General features: G+C 39.3%; 1 protein-coding gene and 1 long non-coding RNA gene across 2 annotated transcripts in view; one reads left to right on the top strand and one right to left on the bottom strand.

The window, feature by feature from the left end:
• Positions 1–19,511, bottom strand: part of LOC124141115 — a 55,438-nt gene that overhangs the window by 15,686 nt on the left and 20,241 nt on the right. The window contains exon 6 of the mRNA XM_046509012.2: positions 1,593–1,693. Within this exon, the coding sequence (XP_046364968.2) occupies positions 1,593–1,693 (101 nt within the window). The remainder of the gene's footprint in view (positions 1–1,592; positions 1,694–19,511) is intronic.
• LOC124141116 lies at positions 6,287–19,017 on the top strand. The gene is made up of 2 exons (XR_006862010.2): positions 6,287–6,776; positions 16,527–19,017. It is a non-coding gene; the product is annotated as an uncharacterized LOC124141116 (long non-coding RNA).

The following is a 19,511-nucleotide window of genomic DNA, read 5'->3' as shown; positions in this document are numbered from 1 at the left end:
CACTTTCATGATCTGGTAAGCGACGCTCTGATGATTGGTCAAATGAAAGGTCGTTCTAACGTGACCCCTAATGGGATATCCTCAGATCTTTGTTTAGCGGTAGCGAGAACTAAGGTCTGATTTTAATAAGATTGCCTTTACCTTTTAACATTAGGGTTATGACAAGTACCCCATGATTTATACTTCTCAAAAGAAGTTAAGGACCACCCATATCTTTCATACTACTATGGTAAGTCTGTTATGTCATGACAGATTAATGAAAGTAGTATGTCTCTTTGTTTGTTGTGTAATGCCACACTCAGCAATATTCCAGCTATACGACAGCGGTGTGCAAATAATCAAGTCTGGACCAGATAAGTCAGTGATTTACATCATGAGCATCGATCTACGCCATTGGTAAACGATGACATACATCAACCAAGTCAGCGAGCCTGACCACCCGATCCTGTTTGTAGCCTTTTACTGCAAACATGGGTTGCTGAAGACCTGTTCAAACAGGTCCGACAGTAATATGAAAGAATCAGGTGGTCCTTAACTTCTTTTGAGTAGTCTACATGCTTACTATAAAACACTATTGATCGCTGCATCACTCTTGTATATGTTCAGAAATTTTTAAATACCATATTGTCTTTGTACAGTTCACACTTTATTTCCGCAAATACAGCTGTCTATTTTTTAACTGAATCACCGGATGATCGCTACAAAAATGTGTGTACAGCTGATTGCTATTTCTGGCTAATTTTTCGAGACAATTACACACAGTAATCTTAATCTCTACACTTACAACAATGCCTAGCAAACAGTAAATATCCCAAAGAACACCCAAAACTGGAAGGCTGTGTGTTGCAAAACCCACCAGCCATGACAGATGAACTATAGTCACATAACAAAAATCAGGTGTTTTTAACTTCTTTTGAGTAGGATACAGTTGAAATTGTAAATCATCATGCAAATAATATTTTTCAATGACTAAGTTTTTTATCTATGGTTCGTTTCCCTGAAGTGATGTGACGTGGTTTTTGACTGCACACTATATATGAAAGAGCAATTTCCAAAAAAAACTTATACCCAAGAATAGGAGTGAGTATTATACTCTAGTGTACACTATACAACAGACAATACAGTAGTTCTGTAAGAATGTATAAAACAAGGGCCGGCCATGTTCCACCGGTACCAAGAAATCGTCAGTGAGACAGCAGCCAGGAAGTTTATGGAGTCACACAAACAAGAGTATCCCTGTGGCCAGTTTATTGTCAGGCTGTCACACTGGTCCTTGTGTGGACAAATCGGACTCCTCATCAGTGATGACCATCAGAAGAGTGGAGGAAAAGTTTACATTTTTCCATTTTGATTTTCATTTCAATGTGTCCACATCCTCATCCATCGAGGTTATTCATATTCAGGGCAACAATACTATTGATTTCCTGTTGAGATGCCCGAGTCTTTCCTTGGGGAACGCCCAATGCTTTTCTGTATTCTGTATATATTTTTGACAAAGACAAACACTCAGGTTACAGGCTTGTTTTACCTCTTCACATATTAACAAGAAACTTTTCGATGATTGAGGATGTTTGAAAATATTTTAATTTTACCTTGAATACGCAAACACTCGCCAACTTTTCCTCCCTCAATTCTGCGAGCTTCAGCTGCACATCAGGATGTTTACACACATACACCCCACTTGTATTGTCACCTGCAATGAGATTACATGGGATAACATCACTGTATCTACCTGGCAGCATCATTCTCCACCAAAATGCTTCAGATTCAACCAATCAGCACCAGCCTTCACCAATCAACATCTGGTTAAACCAATCAGCTCCAAACACAAGCCACTGGACACAAACACTGGAGCCAGTGTGTCAACCAATGAGAATTATTAACCTGATGTACCTGTCCAACATAAGTCTCACTATACCACAACACACCTCAGAATCTAATACCGTCTTGTCTCGAGGTACTGGCATATGACAGATACTCCACTTTTACACAACTCACCCCATAGCATCGTTCTCACAGCCAACTAATACCTGGAAGTGCCTGCTTGTCTGAGAAGACCCTGGCAGATATCTGGGAGAGATAGAGAACAAGAGCTCCACAGGTAATAAGAATCTTCTTTCTTTCTTTGTTTATATGTTGTTTAATGCTTCACTCAGCAATATTCCAGCTATATGATGGTGGTTTGTAAATTATCGTGTCTGGACCAAACAATCCAGTGAATGACATCATGAGCATCGACCCATGCAATTGGGATACGATGACATGCATCAACCAAGTCAGCCAGTCTGACCACCTGAACCCACTGCATGAACTTAGAACGAGAAGTCAAATTGATGAAATATTCTAGAAAGACTGATCATAGTCATTTGAGTTGGTTATGAAATATCAATAGTTCTTTGTGCAGGATGGGTGACTCCACTGAGGGTGAGGGGTGGCTGAAAAAATGTTGCTGTTGCACAAGTGTGGAACTGGGCATTGAAATACCCATCCCGGGGCTTGCTGACAACAAGTCTCAGGACACGAATTCTGGTGGCAACAAGACTCAATCAAGCTCTGATGACAACGAGGAAGAAGATGGTGCCGGTATAAATTTGACTATTACCAGTAGTCTGAACTTTGGAGAATAGTCACTGAAACTTTCCAATATTCTAGCCAGTGTCGGGACCATTGAATCAATGATTTTATGGATTTTTCAGAAATACTGTAAATCTGGAAAGTTTTGTGACATGAAGTTACTGCGATTATAAGCCTTAACTGCATCTGGATAGTTTTGCAACACCCTGTTAACATTACCAGATATCGAAGCTACTTTTGCAGGTGCCTATGTTTGTAGGAAGCAGCATGATGCAAAGGTACCTCATTGTCAGTCAGGGATGAAATAGTATACAGGGATGAAAATGGATATGTTCCTTTTCAGCTGAAACTTCTTTTCAATGGAGTATGGTGCATAATTTGGGGGTGTTCATCAGAATTTAACAAATTTGTGGTCACTAAAATTTGTGGATCCGCGGAAGATTCTCATCCCTGAGTATAAAGTTACAACTGTGTTTTGGGATTTTTTTAAATTAATGTAAAATAAAATAAATCAAATATGTGTATCTTGCTCTTTGTCTAGGTCACAATTTTGCAGGAGCTTACATTTTTATGAAACATATTTAGGTGATAAACTCAGTTTGTTTTCAATGTAGATCTAGGTTACCTGTAGATTTAACCCCACTACATTGAATTTGGAACCAAATGCGCAGCGTGAGGTTTCAAATGTTAAATTTAGCACGGTTAAATCTACAGGTAACCTAGCTCTACATTGAAAACACAGTATGTTTATCTCAATTTTACCATGACTAAATAAAACGCGAACTCTTTGGTGTTAGCAAATATACTGAGTGAAGCTGCATGGGTTGAGTTCAGTGTTTTGAGTGGGTTATCGATCTGAATTACGGAATCACCGGACAAAATATGGCACTGTATATACTCAAGCAGTGTGTTTACACCGTTATACTTCACTCTAACATATGACAGGCATTGAAGGCATACAAGCACGGCAACTTGGTAAGCTAACATGAGGTGGGCATCCCTAAAGAAAACAAAGCAAGCTTTGCAAGGCTTTCGCTCTACATTGCGCATCAACATTATGACGTCATATCGCTCATTGTGACGCAAAAGATATGACGTCACAGTCGTACATAGAAAAGCGCCAAAATTCCAAGCTCTCTGTGGTCTCCAAAACATAAATACATTCCCTTTGAAGATTTCTATCGTGTTTTCTGCGCGAAATGTATTGCCATGTAAATGTATGTGTCTCAGTACCTTATGTGATCAATATTATCAAAGGTCTCTGACATAATTATATTGACGTGGGCACAATGACACAAGTACCAACGAAATACAGTGAGGTGTGAAGCACACATGATTTAATTTATATACGTTGACTACCCAGTTGTTGATCACTTTTCTGATAATTTAGGTACTTGCACCTGTACTGAAAAGATGCATCAAAAGAATAAAGAAATTGAACCCTGTCTTCATGTCTACTACAGCTTCTAAATGCCACTTACAGAAACTGAATTGAAATATAAAATGGCCACAAAATTCAAATTAAGTTGTGAGTATTAAGGCATTAGGTAATCAAACACAAGAGTGTCATCGTTGGAGTTCGAATCTCATTTGATGTGTTTTGAGAAGGACTGAGCACAATAACACATCATGTCTGAAGCTTTAAACATGATTACATGTTTTCATTGTGCGTCGGTGTATATTTTCCTGTGAGAATGAATCAGCAAACAAGACCAGTCTTACAAGCGGCCCTACATTCTCTTAAGTAATCGAAGCCACTGGCTATCGGGCTAGTATTGACTTCTATTGCCAACTCACGCTGAGGTGAGGTGAAATGGGGTTTAACGTGGCTCCATGACTATTGCACTTATATAGCGACATGTATGCGTGTGTGTGTGTCTGTGGCTGCTTGTCCTAGTCCAGACTAATACAGATTTTATAGTGTTAGCCCACTGAGCTACCATGCCACAGTTTACATGAATACCCCACTCAGACATAGTATACTAATTCCAAGCCAACCAGTCGAGCACCAGACAGGGTAACAACAAGTACCATCTTTTAACATATTTTGGTATGACACAGCCAGGCATTGAACTCCCAACCTTCCTCTCTCCGCGCGGACGCTCTACCACTAGACCATCAGTGTGCGAGCTCAGCCTATGTTACCGCTTATAGATGAAAACCAAACCTCGCTTTCACACAGGTTATAAATAGATTCAATGCTAAAGGCCCCATAGTGACGTCACAGCCCCTGTCACAGGAAGTGAAAAATCCTGGGCTCTACACCTACCTCATATAAACCTTTTATTACAAATCCTATATGTACATGTAATGTTTTCATATATTTCCCATTTCCACATATGTCAATTTACCAAAATAATACCTAAATATAACCCATCCATGCACTGTAGAGGCTGTGAGAACATGTTTATTGAAGTCACGTGACCTCAAAATATTCTCTCACAGGGTAGAAGTCATTCACAAAAATATGGGTTCCATCTATCTTAAAGGGAGGAGGGGCCAATTCCTATGTTTCCTGCAATCACTGATCACTAAGCTTACTATATCCAACTTAAAACAGGAGGAGCTACAAATGTAAACATGTTTTTAATTGGATAAAAGACAGTCCCCAGTTTCCCCCTCGAAGTGACCAAGAAGTCCCACACAGAGCGGCCAGAAACATAGATAAATCTGGCATCTTACTGATAGCATCACATTCTAGTGACAGATATGTCACTTTAGGGCAGTTTAACACCGTTTGTTTAAATTTGAGTTGACTGATATGTCATTGAGGGACTAATTTGTGTGTCAGGGGTCTAAACTGATGGTTTACAGGTTGTGGTGTTTGACATTTGGTTCTTTCTGTCTTAAGCTGTCTGGACATAGTTTGTCAGTGTTATCACACTGAACAGACATTTGCACTTAAATAAATCAGAACTTAAATCTCAAATATGTATTGGTTTGTTAGTTTTAATTAGGGAAAGTAACCCTTCACACCACCGGAAGTAGTCAAGATTTTAGTCACGTGACCTCTATCAGTAAAATGATTAGCTCAAACCTATCGTCTGCTGTAGCAGTATACTACTTTTACTGTTGTGGTGGACGATTACTTTTGGATTATACCTTGGCTATTGCATTTTTATGCTCGGTCATGGCTAAATTGTGTGTTTCAACTGTTATTTTCTTGGAACTCACTTGGAATACCAGTCTCTTACTAACTATTTATCATGATGCGACTTCCAAGTGACACCACTGGAGATTTGTCAAGTAAGGTATGAACATATTGGAATTCTGGCACCTCTATAACTAATGAATTTTCAAGTGGAAAATATCAAGAGTACATTTATACCAATAAGGCTTGTGTATGCATTAATATTATATAGAAGTTTAAACGCTAGTAGAATTTTGCATCTTGTGAATATATGTGCATTTATGCCATCCAACAAGTCAGAAAAAATAGAAACAAAAGAAAAAATAATGGCATTCCTCCTGAGAAAAATGTAAGACATCGTATCATAATGGTAGCCAATGTCGTCCTTGTCAGGTATGCATACAGTTGGGACAATTTTAAAAAAGATGATCCTCATCATGAAATGAATAAACCTTATTATCCAGGTGAAAAGCATTAATATCCAGTGAATATATTTTGTAACATGGAAAGCTAATAAAAGTACAAAAAAGTTGTTTCAGTAGAAACCTCTGTTTAAAAACTCCAGTTGACAGAGACTATAAAGTGAATATGTCATCTGCTAGCAAATTGTATTTACTGTTTGTAGGTCGCACTTGAGAACGAGGCTTGGTTTTTACGGGAAAAGATATCAATTACAAAATTGAGGCTAAGCTCGCACACTGCATGGAGGTGCTCCAACTCACTGAGCCAATGCCAAATCATTGTATACACTCTTACTATGACCAGGCTCAGGGACTTAGACAGGTTACTCACAGAATCCACAGATTGAGCAATACTGTGGTATGACATACTTATCAGGTGGTATGCTTGTTAAATGAAGAGAGTTGCCTCCCTTTAACTCCTGGCAATTCCTAGCCAGGTGGCAGTGGTGTATAAATGAAAACAAACTTGACTAGTGGCTGTGTCTGGCCGGCGTGTCTGGTGACTATGATATCCTGACTGACACTAGGATCACGAACTGGTGTTGTGTATGGGGCCACAACACAAATCTAACCAGCAGGTCAAAACACTGGTCAAAGGCTGACCTCTGCAGGTATGTCAACAAATTGCTCTGGTTCAGTGCACCCCCTTCATAATGGGACGCAAGGCCTATTTAACAACAGTGTGTACTTAGAGCTTTGATGTACTGGAATGTGCAGGGTTTAACGTTGGTCTGTGTATTTGTGTTTCAAGGCGACTTCCGAAAAAAAAGGGTAGGGAAATGAACTTATTAGGTACCGACAACAAATAAAATACATTTGACACTTTATGCTTAATGTGGTTTGCAATTGCCTTGTTTGAAACCATAGATATAACAAGATCATGATACATCTTTCTGAAGCAGTCAGTTCACAACTACCATAAATATTATGCAAAATTTGTTTAATTTATTGAAATTCTGCTATGAATTCTTTTTTTTTAATCTTTAGAAAGCCATTTTGGTCCATCTTCAGAGTTCTTTAACCCCAGTGTTATTTGTAAACGACTTCTCAACACAGGGACGCGTGTGAGGTACCCATTATCGCAATGACAACCCCTGAACCAACACTTCAACACAGTTTGACCGCAGCAAACAATATATTCCTACAATCTTTTGAAGGAACTGTTTTCATTTTAATAAGCGTCCTGGATACTTAGAAAATTAGAATAGGTGAGTGGGTTGGGGAAATCCAGGATTAGATCTTGTCATTCATGCCTTGCGGGTGGATAGTTTTGAGATCAAATATCCATTTAAGTTCAATGGACCGGCGCCTGGCCGTGCTCTGGGCTGACTCAGGGTCTGTTTTGAGCTGTTGTATGATTTGGTAGTGTAGGTCTCTGGTTGAGTGTCCTACCGAATTGAAAAGTTTGGCGACAGGTTTGTCCCGTTGGTGGTTTATATCTGCAAAGTGTTCTTTGAGTCTAATACAGAAGTGTCGTTTGGTTTCACCTACATATTGTTTGCCATATTTGGTGCAGTTGAGCAGATAGATTACGTTTCTGCTTTTGCAAGTGAAATGCGAATGGCATTTGTATTTTTTGCCTGTTGTGTGGCTTTTGAAGGTGTTAACCGATTTCATGTAGGTGCAGGTTTTGCAGGCCTGTTTGTGACAGCTGTCATCTAGATTGGGCATCGTGCGGCCACTGATTTGTGGTTTGAGTGGAGGATAAGTGATAGCCGCTTTCATGAGGATGTCTCTAAGTGTGCGGTTTTTCCTGTATGCTGTGATGTGTGGGACTCGGAAAGTGTCTGTGCAGGTGTCTGATCCTAGGAGTAGGTGCCAGGATTTTTTGATCATGGAGCTCACCTTGAGTGCAGTGGGGTTGTAATCTGTAATAAAGATCACTGGTTTAGTGTCTTTGGGAGGTGTCTGTTTGGGTGTTAAGAGGGATTTTCTCTCTTTGGCGTTCGCTTTTGTTTCATTGTCCAAGAGAATTTTCTTTGGGTAGCCTCTGTTGAGGTAATACTTTACTAGATTGTTGCTGTGGAACTCATATTGTGATTGCGAGCTGCATATCTTTTTGAGTCGGAGGAATTGACTGTATGGTCCTTTGACTTTGATGTGTCGTGGGTGACAGGAGGTGTATAGCAGATAGGAGTGCGTATCTGTAGGTTTGCAGTATAGGTCAAAATCCAATTGATTTGTTTTTTGGTTTAATATGACCCATGTGTCTAGAAAAGCTACTTTTTCTCTAGAGAATTCGGCAGTGAATTTGATAGTGGGATGTGAATCGTTCATTTCTTTGATGAAGGATTCTAACCTAGTGTAGCCTAGAGTCCAGATGAGGAAGATGTCGTCTATGAATCTGACGTAGAGGTGGGGGCTATCGGTGGTTTTCTTGAGAAGTTTACCTTCTAGTTCTCCCATGAAAATGTTTGCATATGATGGGGCTAATTTGGTGCCCATAGCTGTGCCTCCTATTTGTACAAAATGTTCATTGTTGAAAACAAAATTGTTTTTGTATAGAACAAGTCTAAGTAAAGAGAGTAAGCTGGTGGGGCTAATGGGCCAGTCAGGTTTATGGCGTCTAATGGCCTGAGCTACTGCACGGAAGCCTTCCGTGTTGGGTATGTTGGTGTAGAGGGATGTGACGTCCATGGTGACCAGGATGATGTCACTTTAGGGTGGTAGGTGGGTGGAACCTACGGTTTGGATAAAATGGGTGGTGTCCCTGATGTAACTGGGATAGTTTTTGACGAACTCTTTTATGTGTTCGTCAACGAAGCTGCTAATCAGTTCTGTGGTGGTGCCGTTTCCGCTTATAATTGGGCGGCCCGGTACTTTGGCAGGTGTTAGGTTTTTATGTATTTTGGGCAGTAGGTAGAACCGACCTGGTTTGGGGTCTTTGGGTAACAGTCCATTGAATATTTTGTAAGTGATCTCTTCTTTAGTGAAGATTTTGGTGAGAAGTTGTGTTATCTCATTGGCGAAATCCATGGTTGGGTCATGGTCTGTTTTAAGATAAAAGGGGGGCACCTATTAAAACAATACAGAACAAGTTAGGTATGATGGAGAGAGTTTCAGTATTTGTACGGTTTGTAATCTATATTTCTTACAGGCTGGTCAAGAAGTTGCCAAGGGACACTTTTTGGAGAATGGCACTTAAAACAGTGAATACTGCAACCTTTTCTCCCTCAAAGAAAGTAGAACACGTTTTCTGTTTCTCAAAAAATATAATTCAAAAGTAAATTTACCTTTCATCAAACAAATGATAGCTTCAATTAGATAGACATTTGTAGTATATATATATAAGTATATATCAAACCCTAGTGTGCATAAGAACAGTGGTGAGGATGTACTAGACTAACATCTAGTCTCTGAGATGAACATATCGTGAGGAAGAAAACAGTTGTTCAGTTATCTTAATAAAAATATAATAAAAAGGAGCCCAGTGACTCTCTTCATTTTCAGATACTGCAGTGATCTAGACTTGCCAAACATTATAGACTTGCATGGGCTGTATTTGAAATATATTTGCATCAGGGTCTGTAAGACAGACTAAGGAAGTACAAGTACATCACAAACGGACACCTCACAAACTGGTTGTGGATACCGATCATGTTGCAATACACTGGCCTGACGCATGCTATCACTACAAACATGACAAATAAAATATTCATGTTGCCAAGCAGGACTGGAATGATAAAGTAGGTGGGGATTTGGGAAGTAAATCCGTTTCGTCCTCGAGTTTTCTGTTTGTCCCCTACTGTATGCAGTCAACCTGATACCCATGACCCAGTATATGTAGGACAGCCCACGGCAGCAGCAATGCTGTACAAAGTACTACACACATACCAGCAATCCATTCAAGGAAGACAACAGTAAGGCTGTATTGATTCACTCTTCAAGTATCGTGTCTTGCAACACTAAGACAGCTAAAAACAGGTGTTTATGACATTGTAATCTTGTTTTAATGTACCGGCATTTATGTTGTGTATAATCTTATTTGAATTATACCTCTAATGTTGCTGCTGGCAACCTGAGGGTAAATACAGATCAGTGTCATGAAATAATACATTGATGAATACATTGATAAAGGATCACATAGGATCAACTATTATAAATGTGAGATTTAATAATAATTTTCTCGGATTTTATACAATATTCCTCAAGCCATTGTTAGTTGATGACTCAAGGTTCCCCCTCTGAGTGTCAAGTTTCCTGTGTCTTATCATTCTACTGTCATAGCGACTGATTTACAACACCCATTGTCTGAAGAACATTAAATTGCAAAGGCTCATTACCCTGGAGCCATGACATCTATATGCCTTGAAACACTTAACTGCTGTTATTTATAAGATGCTAATCCTAATTGTTAATCCCCATTTTTGTGTACATCGACTGTCTGCCATCCTGAACGAGATGTGCAAGTATGTCACTGATGAATTAATGTTTACATTTATATTTATTACTTACTAAATGTCAGGTGACCTTGGCTATATAAACCTTGGTCCAGAGAGATTGAAAAAAGAAAAAGAAAAGAAAGGTCTTACCCTTAGCCTTACTAGGGTTAGGCTGGGTGCTCCGGGGCACCTAGACAACAACCACAACCACTATGTGCTGACCTGGCAAATAGTGTCTTTTATATCTACATGTATAAAGTAAAACTGTATATACCGCAAGCCATCATCTCCAAGTTGTCACTTCCTACAGGAACCATATGCCGACCCCTTGCATATACGAGTATGCAAATTATTCATTAATCAACGTCAGACCACACGCGTTGTTACTACTGCGACCTTACTATGGAGATATATAGGGCTGGGACAAGTCCAACTTTACTACCCAGACACCCACCACCCTATTACCCGACCCTACCCAGGTACCCGCTATAGATATCAAGAGATAGGTACAAACTGTCCGACTTGGAAAAGTTTGACCTTAGCCCTGACAAAATGTATTTAGATACACGTGTAACACGATCTGGTCATGCATACACTGAAGTTTGCTGCATGACGTTTTATCTTTATTCAGACTTATAAAAGCCAGAAGGAATGGGAACATTAGTGACTTATGGTGTAACCATAGAGTTTTAGATAATTTGTGTCATTATACAATATATCACGTGACTAACCACGGGTCAGGGTAGTCTTGTCGGTACCCCGGTCCTACTCATGACCCACCCGACCAGAGTACCCGAGTTACCCCTCCCAGCCTTAGAGATATATATCTATTATACCAAGCACCAGCCTCGGTGCACACCCCTCTGCTTACAATGTGTAATGAGTTACGCTACAGTAACTATCTGGTTATTTTGTTCCACATTAGCTGGTTAAAGATGTCTTTAATTAAAGCTATGGGTTGGTATTGGATTTATACCTTTTATTCAATTACACACTTCAAATATTATTTTGGCTTATGTGGGCAAATGGGTGGATCAGATAGAATTTTAAAAAATGAATATTCATCAATTTGTGATGTATTTTTATTCATATTTAAATTATCAGGATGAGTAGAAATCATGGAAATTATAATAATACTTTGAATTAAAAGATTTCCACTTATTTCCCTAATCAGCGTTGTTTAGTAAAATAAACGAATTCACAGACTTTGATGAAACCTTATCAAGTGGTTAGATCACAAGTATACTGATTTTACTTTATATTTACTATCTTCCCTCCTGACATTCCCTCCAACGTACAACCCTCACCAAGCAACCAACCCCCACCCCCCTACACACACACCTCTCTTCTGTGGTAGGTGACCAATCCCTTATCTCTGCCCTGTTTTGACATCTCACACACACACAAAGACATTTGACCAGGATGTATGGATAGCATAAACACTTCACGATTTCCTCACTGCCAGCATTTAAGAAGCGAAGTCACCAATGTCTCACAGTACGGACATACAGTAAGCTACATTCGTCACATCACATTACCGATGTACAGACTGATTCTACTGGACGTGTGAGTATTAAGGTAGAGTTTACCTAGGTAGTATTAGATACAGTTACAGTGGGATAACAGTTTATCACATCCTATTCAAGTACAGACTGATTCTACTGGACGTGTGAGTATAAGGTAGAGTTTACCTAGGTAGTATTAGATACACAGTTACAGTGGGATAACAGTTTATCACATCCTATTCAAGTACAGACTGATTCTACTGGACTGTGTGTAAGGTAGTGTTTACCTAGGTAGTATTAGATACACAGTTACAGTGGGATAACAGTTTATCACATCCCATTCAAGTACAGACTGATTCTACTGGACATGTGAGTAAGGTAGAGTTTACCTAGGTAGTATTCGATACACAGTTACAGTGGGATAACAGTTTATCACATCCTATTCAAGTACAGACTGATTCTACTGGACGTGTGAATAATTTAGAGTTTACCTAGCTAGTATTAGATACACAGTTACAGTGGGATAACAGTTTATCACATCCTATTCAAGTACAGACTGATTCTACTGGACGTGTGAGTATAAGGTAGAGTTTACCTAGCTAGTATTAGATACACAGTTACAGTGGGATAACAGTTTATCACATCCCATTCAAGTACAGACTGATTCTACTGGACATGTGAGTAAGGTAGAGTTTACCTAGGTAGTATTAGATACACAGTTACAGTGGGATAACAGTTTATCACATCCCATTCAAGTACAGACTGATTCTACTGGACATGTGAGTAAGGTAGTGTTTACCTAGGTAGTATTAGATACACAGTTACAGTGGGATAACAGTTTATCACATCCCATTCAAGTACAGACTGATTCTACTGGACATGTGAGTAAGGTAGAGTTTACCTAGGTAGTATTAGATACACAGTTACAGTGGGATAACAGTTTATCACATCCCATTCAAGTACAGACTGATTCTACTGGACATGTGAGTAAGGTAGAGTTTACCTAGGTAGTATTAGATACACAGTTACAGTGGGATAACAGTTTATCGCATCCCATTCAAGTACAGACTGATTCTACTGGACATGTGAGTAAGGTAGAGTTTACCTAGGTAGTATTAGATACACAGTTACAGTGGGATAACAGTTTAACACATCCTATTCAAGTACAGGCTGATTCTACTGGATGTGTGTGTAAGGTAGTGTTTACCTAGGTAGTATTAGATACACATTTACAGTGAGTCAACAGTTTATCACATCCCATTCTGCTTAGCGATCGTGTTGGGAGTAGGGGCTTAATTCCTTTGTTTTCGAGAGATTAGTTTAATAAACTGGAGAAGCCTGTGAGTAAGTGATGGTCATTCAATGTGTTCATAGTATGATAGTTTATTTAATTCAATTGGATTAACATACAATAGTGGTGTAAAGGGGGTTATAAAAGTTGGTATATTTTTACAGACTGACATTTTCATCATGGGTTTTAAACAAAAACGCCATGCTTACGATGCTGAATTCAAACTGCGAGTCTTCGCGCCAGCTGATATATTTTCTCAAGGGTTCATAATTCTATATACACCGATTCACAACATGGCGCTTGGTTGTTGATGGCAACATATAACGATCATTATGAGATTAAAAAAAACCACGAGAAACAGCTTCCCACATTATGAAAGTGGATGACTGGTTTGTTAAATCTTTTTTAGAAATAATAATGACTTTTTCAATATAATTACAACGTTTTTCATCTTATATTTTTGAATATTTGCGAGTACCGGCACATGTCTTGCAGTCCGACTTCGCAATGTTTTTTGTCTTTCAATTCCTGATTCGGCTTATCTGCGGGTCATATCATTTTCTTTCGTATTTCAATGGTCAAATTAACACCTCAGCTTATCTACGGGGTCGGCTTATCCGCGGTCATATACGGTAGTGTTTACCTAGGTAGTATTAGATACACAGTTACAGTGGGATAACAGTTTATCACATCCCATTCAAGTACAGACTGATTCTACTGGACATGTGAGTAAGGTAGAGTTTACCTAGGTAGTATTAGATACACAGTTACAGTGGGATAACAGTTTATCACATCCCATTCAAGTACAGACTGATTCTACTGGACATGTGAGTAAGGTAGAGTTTACCTAGGTAGTATTAGATACACAGTTACAGTGGGATAACAGTTTAACACATCCTATTCAAGTACAGGCTGATTCTACTGGATGTGTGTGTAAGGTAGTGTTTACCTAGGTAGTATTAGATACACATTTACAGTGAGTCAACAGTTTATCACATCCCATTCTGCAACACTCATCAGTTATTGTTTGGTTCTTTATTTGTATTGTGCTAGTTTTACCTGATGAGAGTGCTACCATTTGCATGCTCTGTGGCACATGAGTTATTGATTTAACCAGAAAATGCACCTAGTTAGGACTATCCCTCCCTGTATTATTGATTCATGATTTCAACTCTTAAAACTACTGAAAGCAAGTTTTCTCCTCATTATCTAGACTAGCATTTAGTCTCTGAAATCTTATATTACACAATATCCTTCTTGAAAAAAATTTCCCTATGCTGATTTCAGAGACTTAACATTTTCAGAGCCTTCCTATCAGGGCAATCTTGAAATGTAAATTGGACATATGTAAGTGTCCAAATAAATTTTCTAAAGCACATTCTCGGACCACCTTATCAACCAATCTGTCCACAGCACCACATGATCGGTTGGATTCCATCCCTGTATTTATTACTCCCCTGGACAGCAATCTTGGTTGTGGAATAGAGCTAGCTTGAGCTGGCTAGACTTGATTTTGTATGCGTTTCTAGATTTATTTTTTTTCAAAAAATAAATATATTCCACGGTCATGGTGCAGGACTACTCATTATCCTGAAACACGGTTTGAAACTAGCATTCCGAGAACCAAACTGAAATTAAGTCGTAATGCTACTAACTGCTTCATATGAGTAGCCAAAAATACACATGAGTCTAGGGGATAACAAAGAACATGCATAGTTAATGGCCTCACGACACGGTTCAGTAGTTGATATGATTCAACAACTATGAATGCAGTGTTTGTACTTTGCTCTGCTTATCTGCTGAATGAAAATATAATGATGGCAAAATATAATGGAACATCTAGCAAAAAAGCAGAGTAATATTTACTGTTGTGCTCCATATAAATGTTTGATGTAAATAATGTTCAGGTATAGGTGATTGAGCGAGTTGGGTTTAGCACCACTTTAACAGTATTCAAGTTATATCACAGCATGTCAGCTTTATATGGGAGGAAAGCCTGAAGAGATGCAGTCTCAGACGTTTAGGAGTATGGTGAAGCCCCCGAGCACGGGTACGGTTCTGACAAATCTAGAAACATAATCAGGCGAACTGGGATTTTGAAACCAATGATCATGGGTTTCTGGCATTCCCAAGGGATGCAACTCTGCATAGCGAATTTGGGGAGCCTTAGACGACTGGGCCACCTGTGCCCAGTGCGGTTGAAGTGTTGTTCATCACAAAATTCAAACAGTCTTAATCTCATTAAAATCAGATCTTGGTTCTCTCAACAACTAATCAGATCTGAGGACATGCCATTACGGGTCATGTCTGACCGACCAATGGAGTGACTGACAAGAAGTCGACATTAGCCAATCAGAAGGCAGCTTGCTCAAGCGTTACCTCACAAGTTTCAAACTGGTGACTATGCTTCGAAACATATTTTCACAAATTCTCCAAAACATATTTGAAAACTAAACAAAAGAACATTCTGGAATGGCTAATAGTAATAGATGACCTAAGTTGTATGGCAGTACTTCCCACCAGCAATAAAGTCTCTTTTGTTCAAATGTTCATCCCATTGAAGCAAGAGATAGCTGATAATTTTGACAGATTCTGTGGCAAAGCCCGTAACTGTTGTTCAGAACACCCTGTGTTAAGCATTCACATTCACACATTCAAACTGTTTGATTGGTGAGGCTAAAATGTATTACAAAGCTTCTTTTTTTTCCGAAATTTTTTTCTGACCCAAGCTGATTTTTTTAGAAGATGTAGATAAAATAGTACAAATACAGTAATGTAGTTGGTTAAACAATTCACCTTGCGTGAAGGCTAGTTGCCTGATAATTTTCAACTAATATTTTAAAGTTTTCTACAACTTAAACATTTGACAATTCCAGTGGGCAAAAAAGGACCTTTCTCCTCCTTTGTGACCAAATTTCAGTCTTGTTTTGTTGGTAGTTGTATGGCTATAATTTATGTCAGAAAATATGGGAGATTCTGAAATGGTCCAGGCACGCCTGAGTTAGTGTTACTAACGTACATACTATTTCCCAAAAGACATGTTTAACGTCTCAACTCATGTGAAGTCAACTGTCTGGAAATAAAGAAGCTGAAATTAAATTGCAAGATTCTTGATAATCGTCAAAGCAATCAAGATTATATATTGCATCCTATTCAATGTTTGATAAACTTTACTATTTCCAGATAAGCTGTGAAACAACATGGGTGACATTGACTGCGGTGACTGCGGTGGCTGCGACTGTGACTGTACTGATGGTGACTGCGGCTGCAACGACTGCAAATGTGACTGCAACCATTGCGACCCATGTGACCAGTTTGCATGTGGTCTCTGTTGTGGTGGCTGTGTGAATGACACCACAGACACATCAATGGCCGCAGTTTACTTGGGCACCAACACTAACACATCCTCCAACTCATCGTCTCAGACGCGGAACCTACATAACGACAACAAGAAGGAACAAAGAAACAAGTACCTGGCCCCGAATGGTGAACTGAATGGGCTGAACAATAGCCAGGTTGAAGGCGAGGTCGTGATGAACCAACCAGGAACAGACCCCAATGTTGTCATGTCACAACCACGAGGAGATCCACAAGGGGAACCACGAGGAGATCCACCTCCCTATGAGAGTTGTGTGGACACCAAAAACTGATCCTACTACATGTATCTCACTGACTCATTCTTACCGGTGCAAACAAGGCTGTGAAGAAACAATGAACAGCCAAACAATAAACGCTGTGTGAAGACATGAAGTGTTTTTTACGATGCCTCAGGACCTGGACTTACGACATGAAGTTGTATAGAACTACAACCACTTTCAAAGTTTCATTTAGGACTTCCTCAGAATCCTGTGATAAGGGTTATTAAAAACTGAAATGTCGTATGTCAATACATTATGTCTGTTGATGCCCTTGTGTTGCGAAAATTGAGCACATTTATATTAATATCATTATTTTACCATAGACTTTCAATGAATGTTTTTTGCATTTTGTCAACAACTGTTCTCGTAGAAACTGTAACGACCTGATTCTCATTTGCCAGGTGACACAACACCTGATCCTCAGCATCATTGTCAGCTCGTTCTAGATCTGGGCTCCTGATAAGTTTTAGAGCCATCCTTCACATTGGGTATTGATAGTTTTCTTTGTGGACATATCATAATTCCCTTGGGTCCAGTCTAAAGGGTATTATTACACCAGTGAGTTGATATTTTTTTATATCATTCTGCTTAAATACCATTTCAGGTGGCTTCTAATATATATCTGTTCATGTGCTTAAACAAATGTGTAACATGCCTCAAAAACTGACAACAGCGATATATATGTCTGATTAACAATAAGCGAGATGTAGTGCCCTACTTATGCAATATTCACAAAAGCAGATTGGAGTCGTGTATGTGTGATGCCTGAATGTTATCTAAGAAATATCAACATTTTGTGCTCCCTGATTGAATACAATCCAACCTCAGCAGTGTTGGACTCCTTTTTATGTAAAGGGGGGTTAAGTTTTGTATCCTTACAATTTTGACGTCAATTATATGCACCTTCTCTCCCTAGATCGATTGTCATATCTCTCCCACGTTTGGGTGTGATCATTTGGCCATTGCACTTAAATGTGCTGTCCAGCTACATCTATTGGGAAAAATTCACTGGACACTCCCCTCTCAAAAATAACGTCGTCCAATTTACATCCTCATCAAGTTCTGAGCGCATGTTCGAATCTCCAGAAACAATGGTAGAACAATGTTTTGGCGTGAAATAAACCACGCTTCATTCTTCATTGTTCTTTGCAATATATCTCGTAGCTATCTTATATCAGAAATTAATGATCTGTAAAGAAATATAGGTACACAAGTTGAAAATGATACATTGGGTAATTTCACAGAGTGTTGTTATACTATTGGGTTTTGTAAATGTTTCACTCATATCAAAAAGCAACGAACTCCAAATTAATCCAGTAATGGAAATTTATTGTGCATATTTTATATAAATACTTAAAAATAGTTATATGGAGCTCTGCAATTCATATGGGGTACTTGGCGCCATTTCTGACCCAGAATCTCTGCAGGGGTTCTATCCTACAGATACAGCCCTGCACTCACTCACCCTCAACCCCACCAACCCTCTTTAAAAGTCATTTCAAATACATGTACATAAATATTTGTGCCTTCAATAACTGACACCAATTAACATTATTAGTAAACTTAGTTCATTAAGTAATCTTGTTGAATTGATGCTATTATACCATCCCAATTATAAGACCCTGTGTCAATGCCTGCCTCACATGCTTGCTATACAGCAGGACCCAGTCACAGAGTGCGGTCTTACTGTATGAGTGAGTGACTGAGTTGGTTTAAAGCCGTTTTGAACAGTATTGTCATGTCATATCATGGCGTGTCAGCTTGGTGAAGCAGGGAACCTCGAAGCTTTGCAAGCTTTAGGCATTTACCACTTTAGTTAAACCAACGAACAAGGGCATGGTGCAAGAAACAGTCAGGCGAATCGGGGACTTGAACAAACTACCACAGGTTTATGCCTCATGTAAGAGATGTTACTCTGCACAGCGAATTGCATCACCTCAGATGACAGTGCCACCTGTGTCTCCTTTACTGAATGAAAGTATTAAAGAACATCATTCATGTCATTTCAAATGAAATAAAGCAAGAGTCTCAAAGTTTTCCTTCTTCTTGATCTGAGAATGTCTGTCAGTGATTATTATTTCACGTAGCAGTCAGGAACATTCTCGCTGTATAACTGCATTCTGTATGCAAACAAAGGTCATGGCCAGGCAAGCCAGACGGCCGGAGCATGAGAAACAATACATTCAATCAAGGTACAATGGCAGACTATCAGCCAGGTCACTCATTGAACCACACCATCCTCATTTGTTCAGCTTTTATGACAAACATGGCGTGCCTGAGACATATTCTGCCTTAGGATTCCCACAAGTAGACAAGCATGGGGTACTGGGGACCTATTCTGCCTTAGAAGTCCCACAAGTAGACAAGCATGGGGTACTGGGGACCTATTCTGCCTTAGAAGTCCCACAAGTAGACAAGCATGGGGTACTGGGGACCTATTCTGCCTTAGAAGTCCCACAAGTAGACAAGCATGGGGTACTGGGGACCTATTCTGCCTTAGAAGTCCCTCAAGTAGACAAGCATGGGGTAC

This window comes from Haliotis rufescens, unplaced genomic scaffold (genome assembly GCF_023055435.1).
Source record: "Haliotis rufescens isolate VD_foot unplaced genomic scaffold, xgHalRufe1.0.p SCAF_11, whole genome shotgun sequence".
Classification (NCBI taxonomy): Eukaryota; Metazoa; Mollusca; class Gastropoda; order Lepetellida; family Haliotidae; genus Haliotis; species Haliotis rufescens.
The sequence above is the reverse complement of the archived record's forward strand: the minus strand, read 5'-3'. Positions and strand labels throughout refer to the sequence as shown.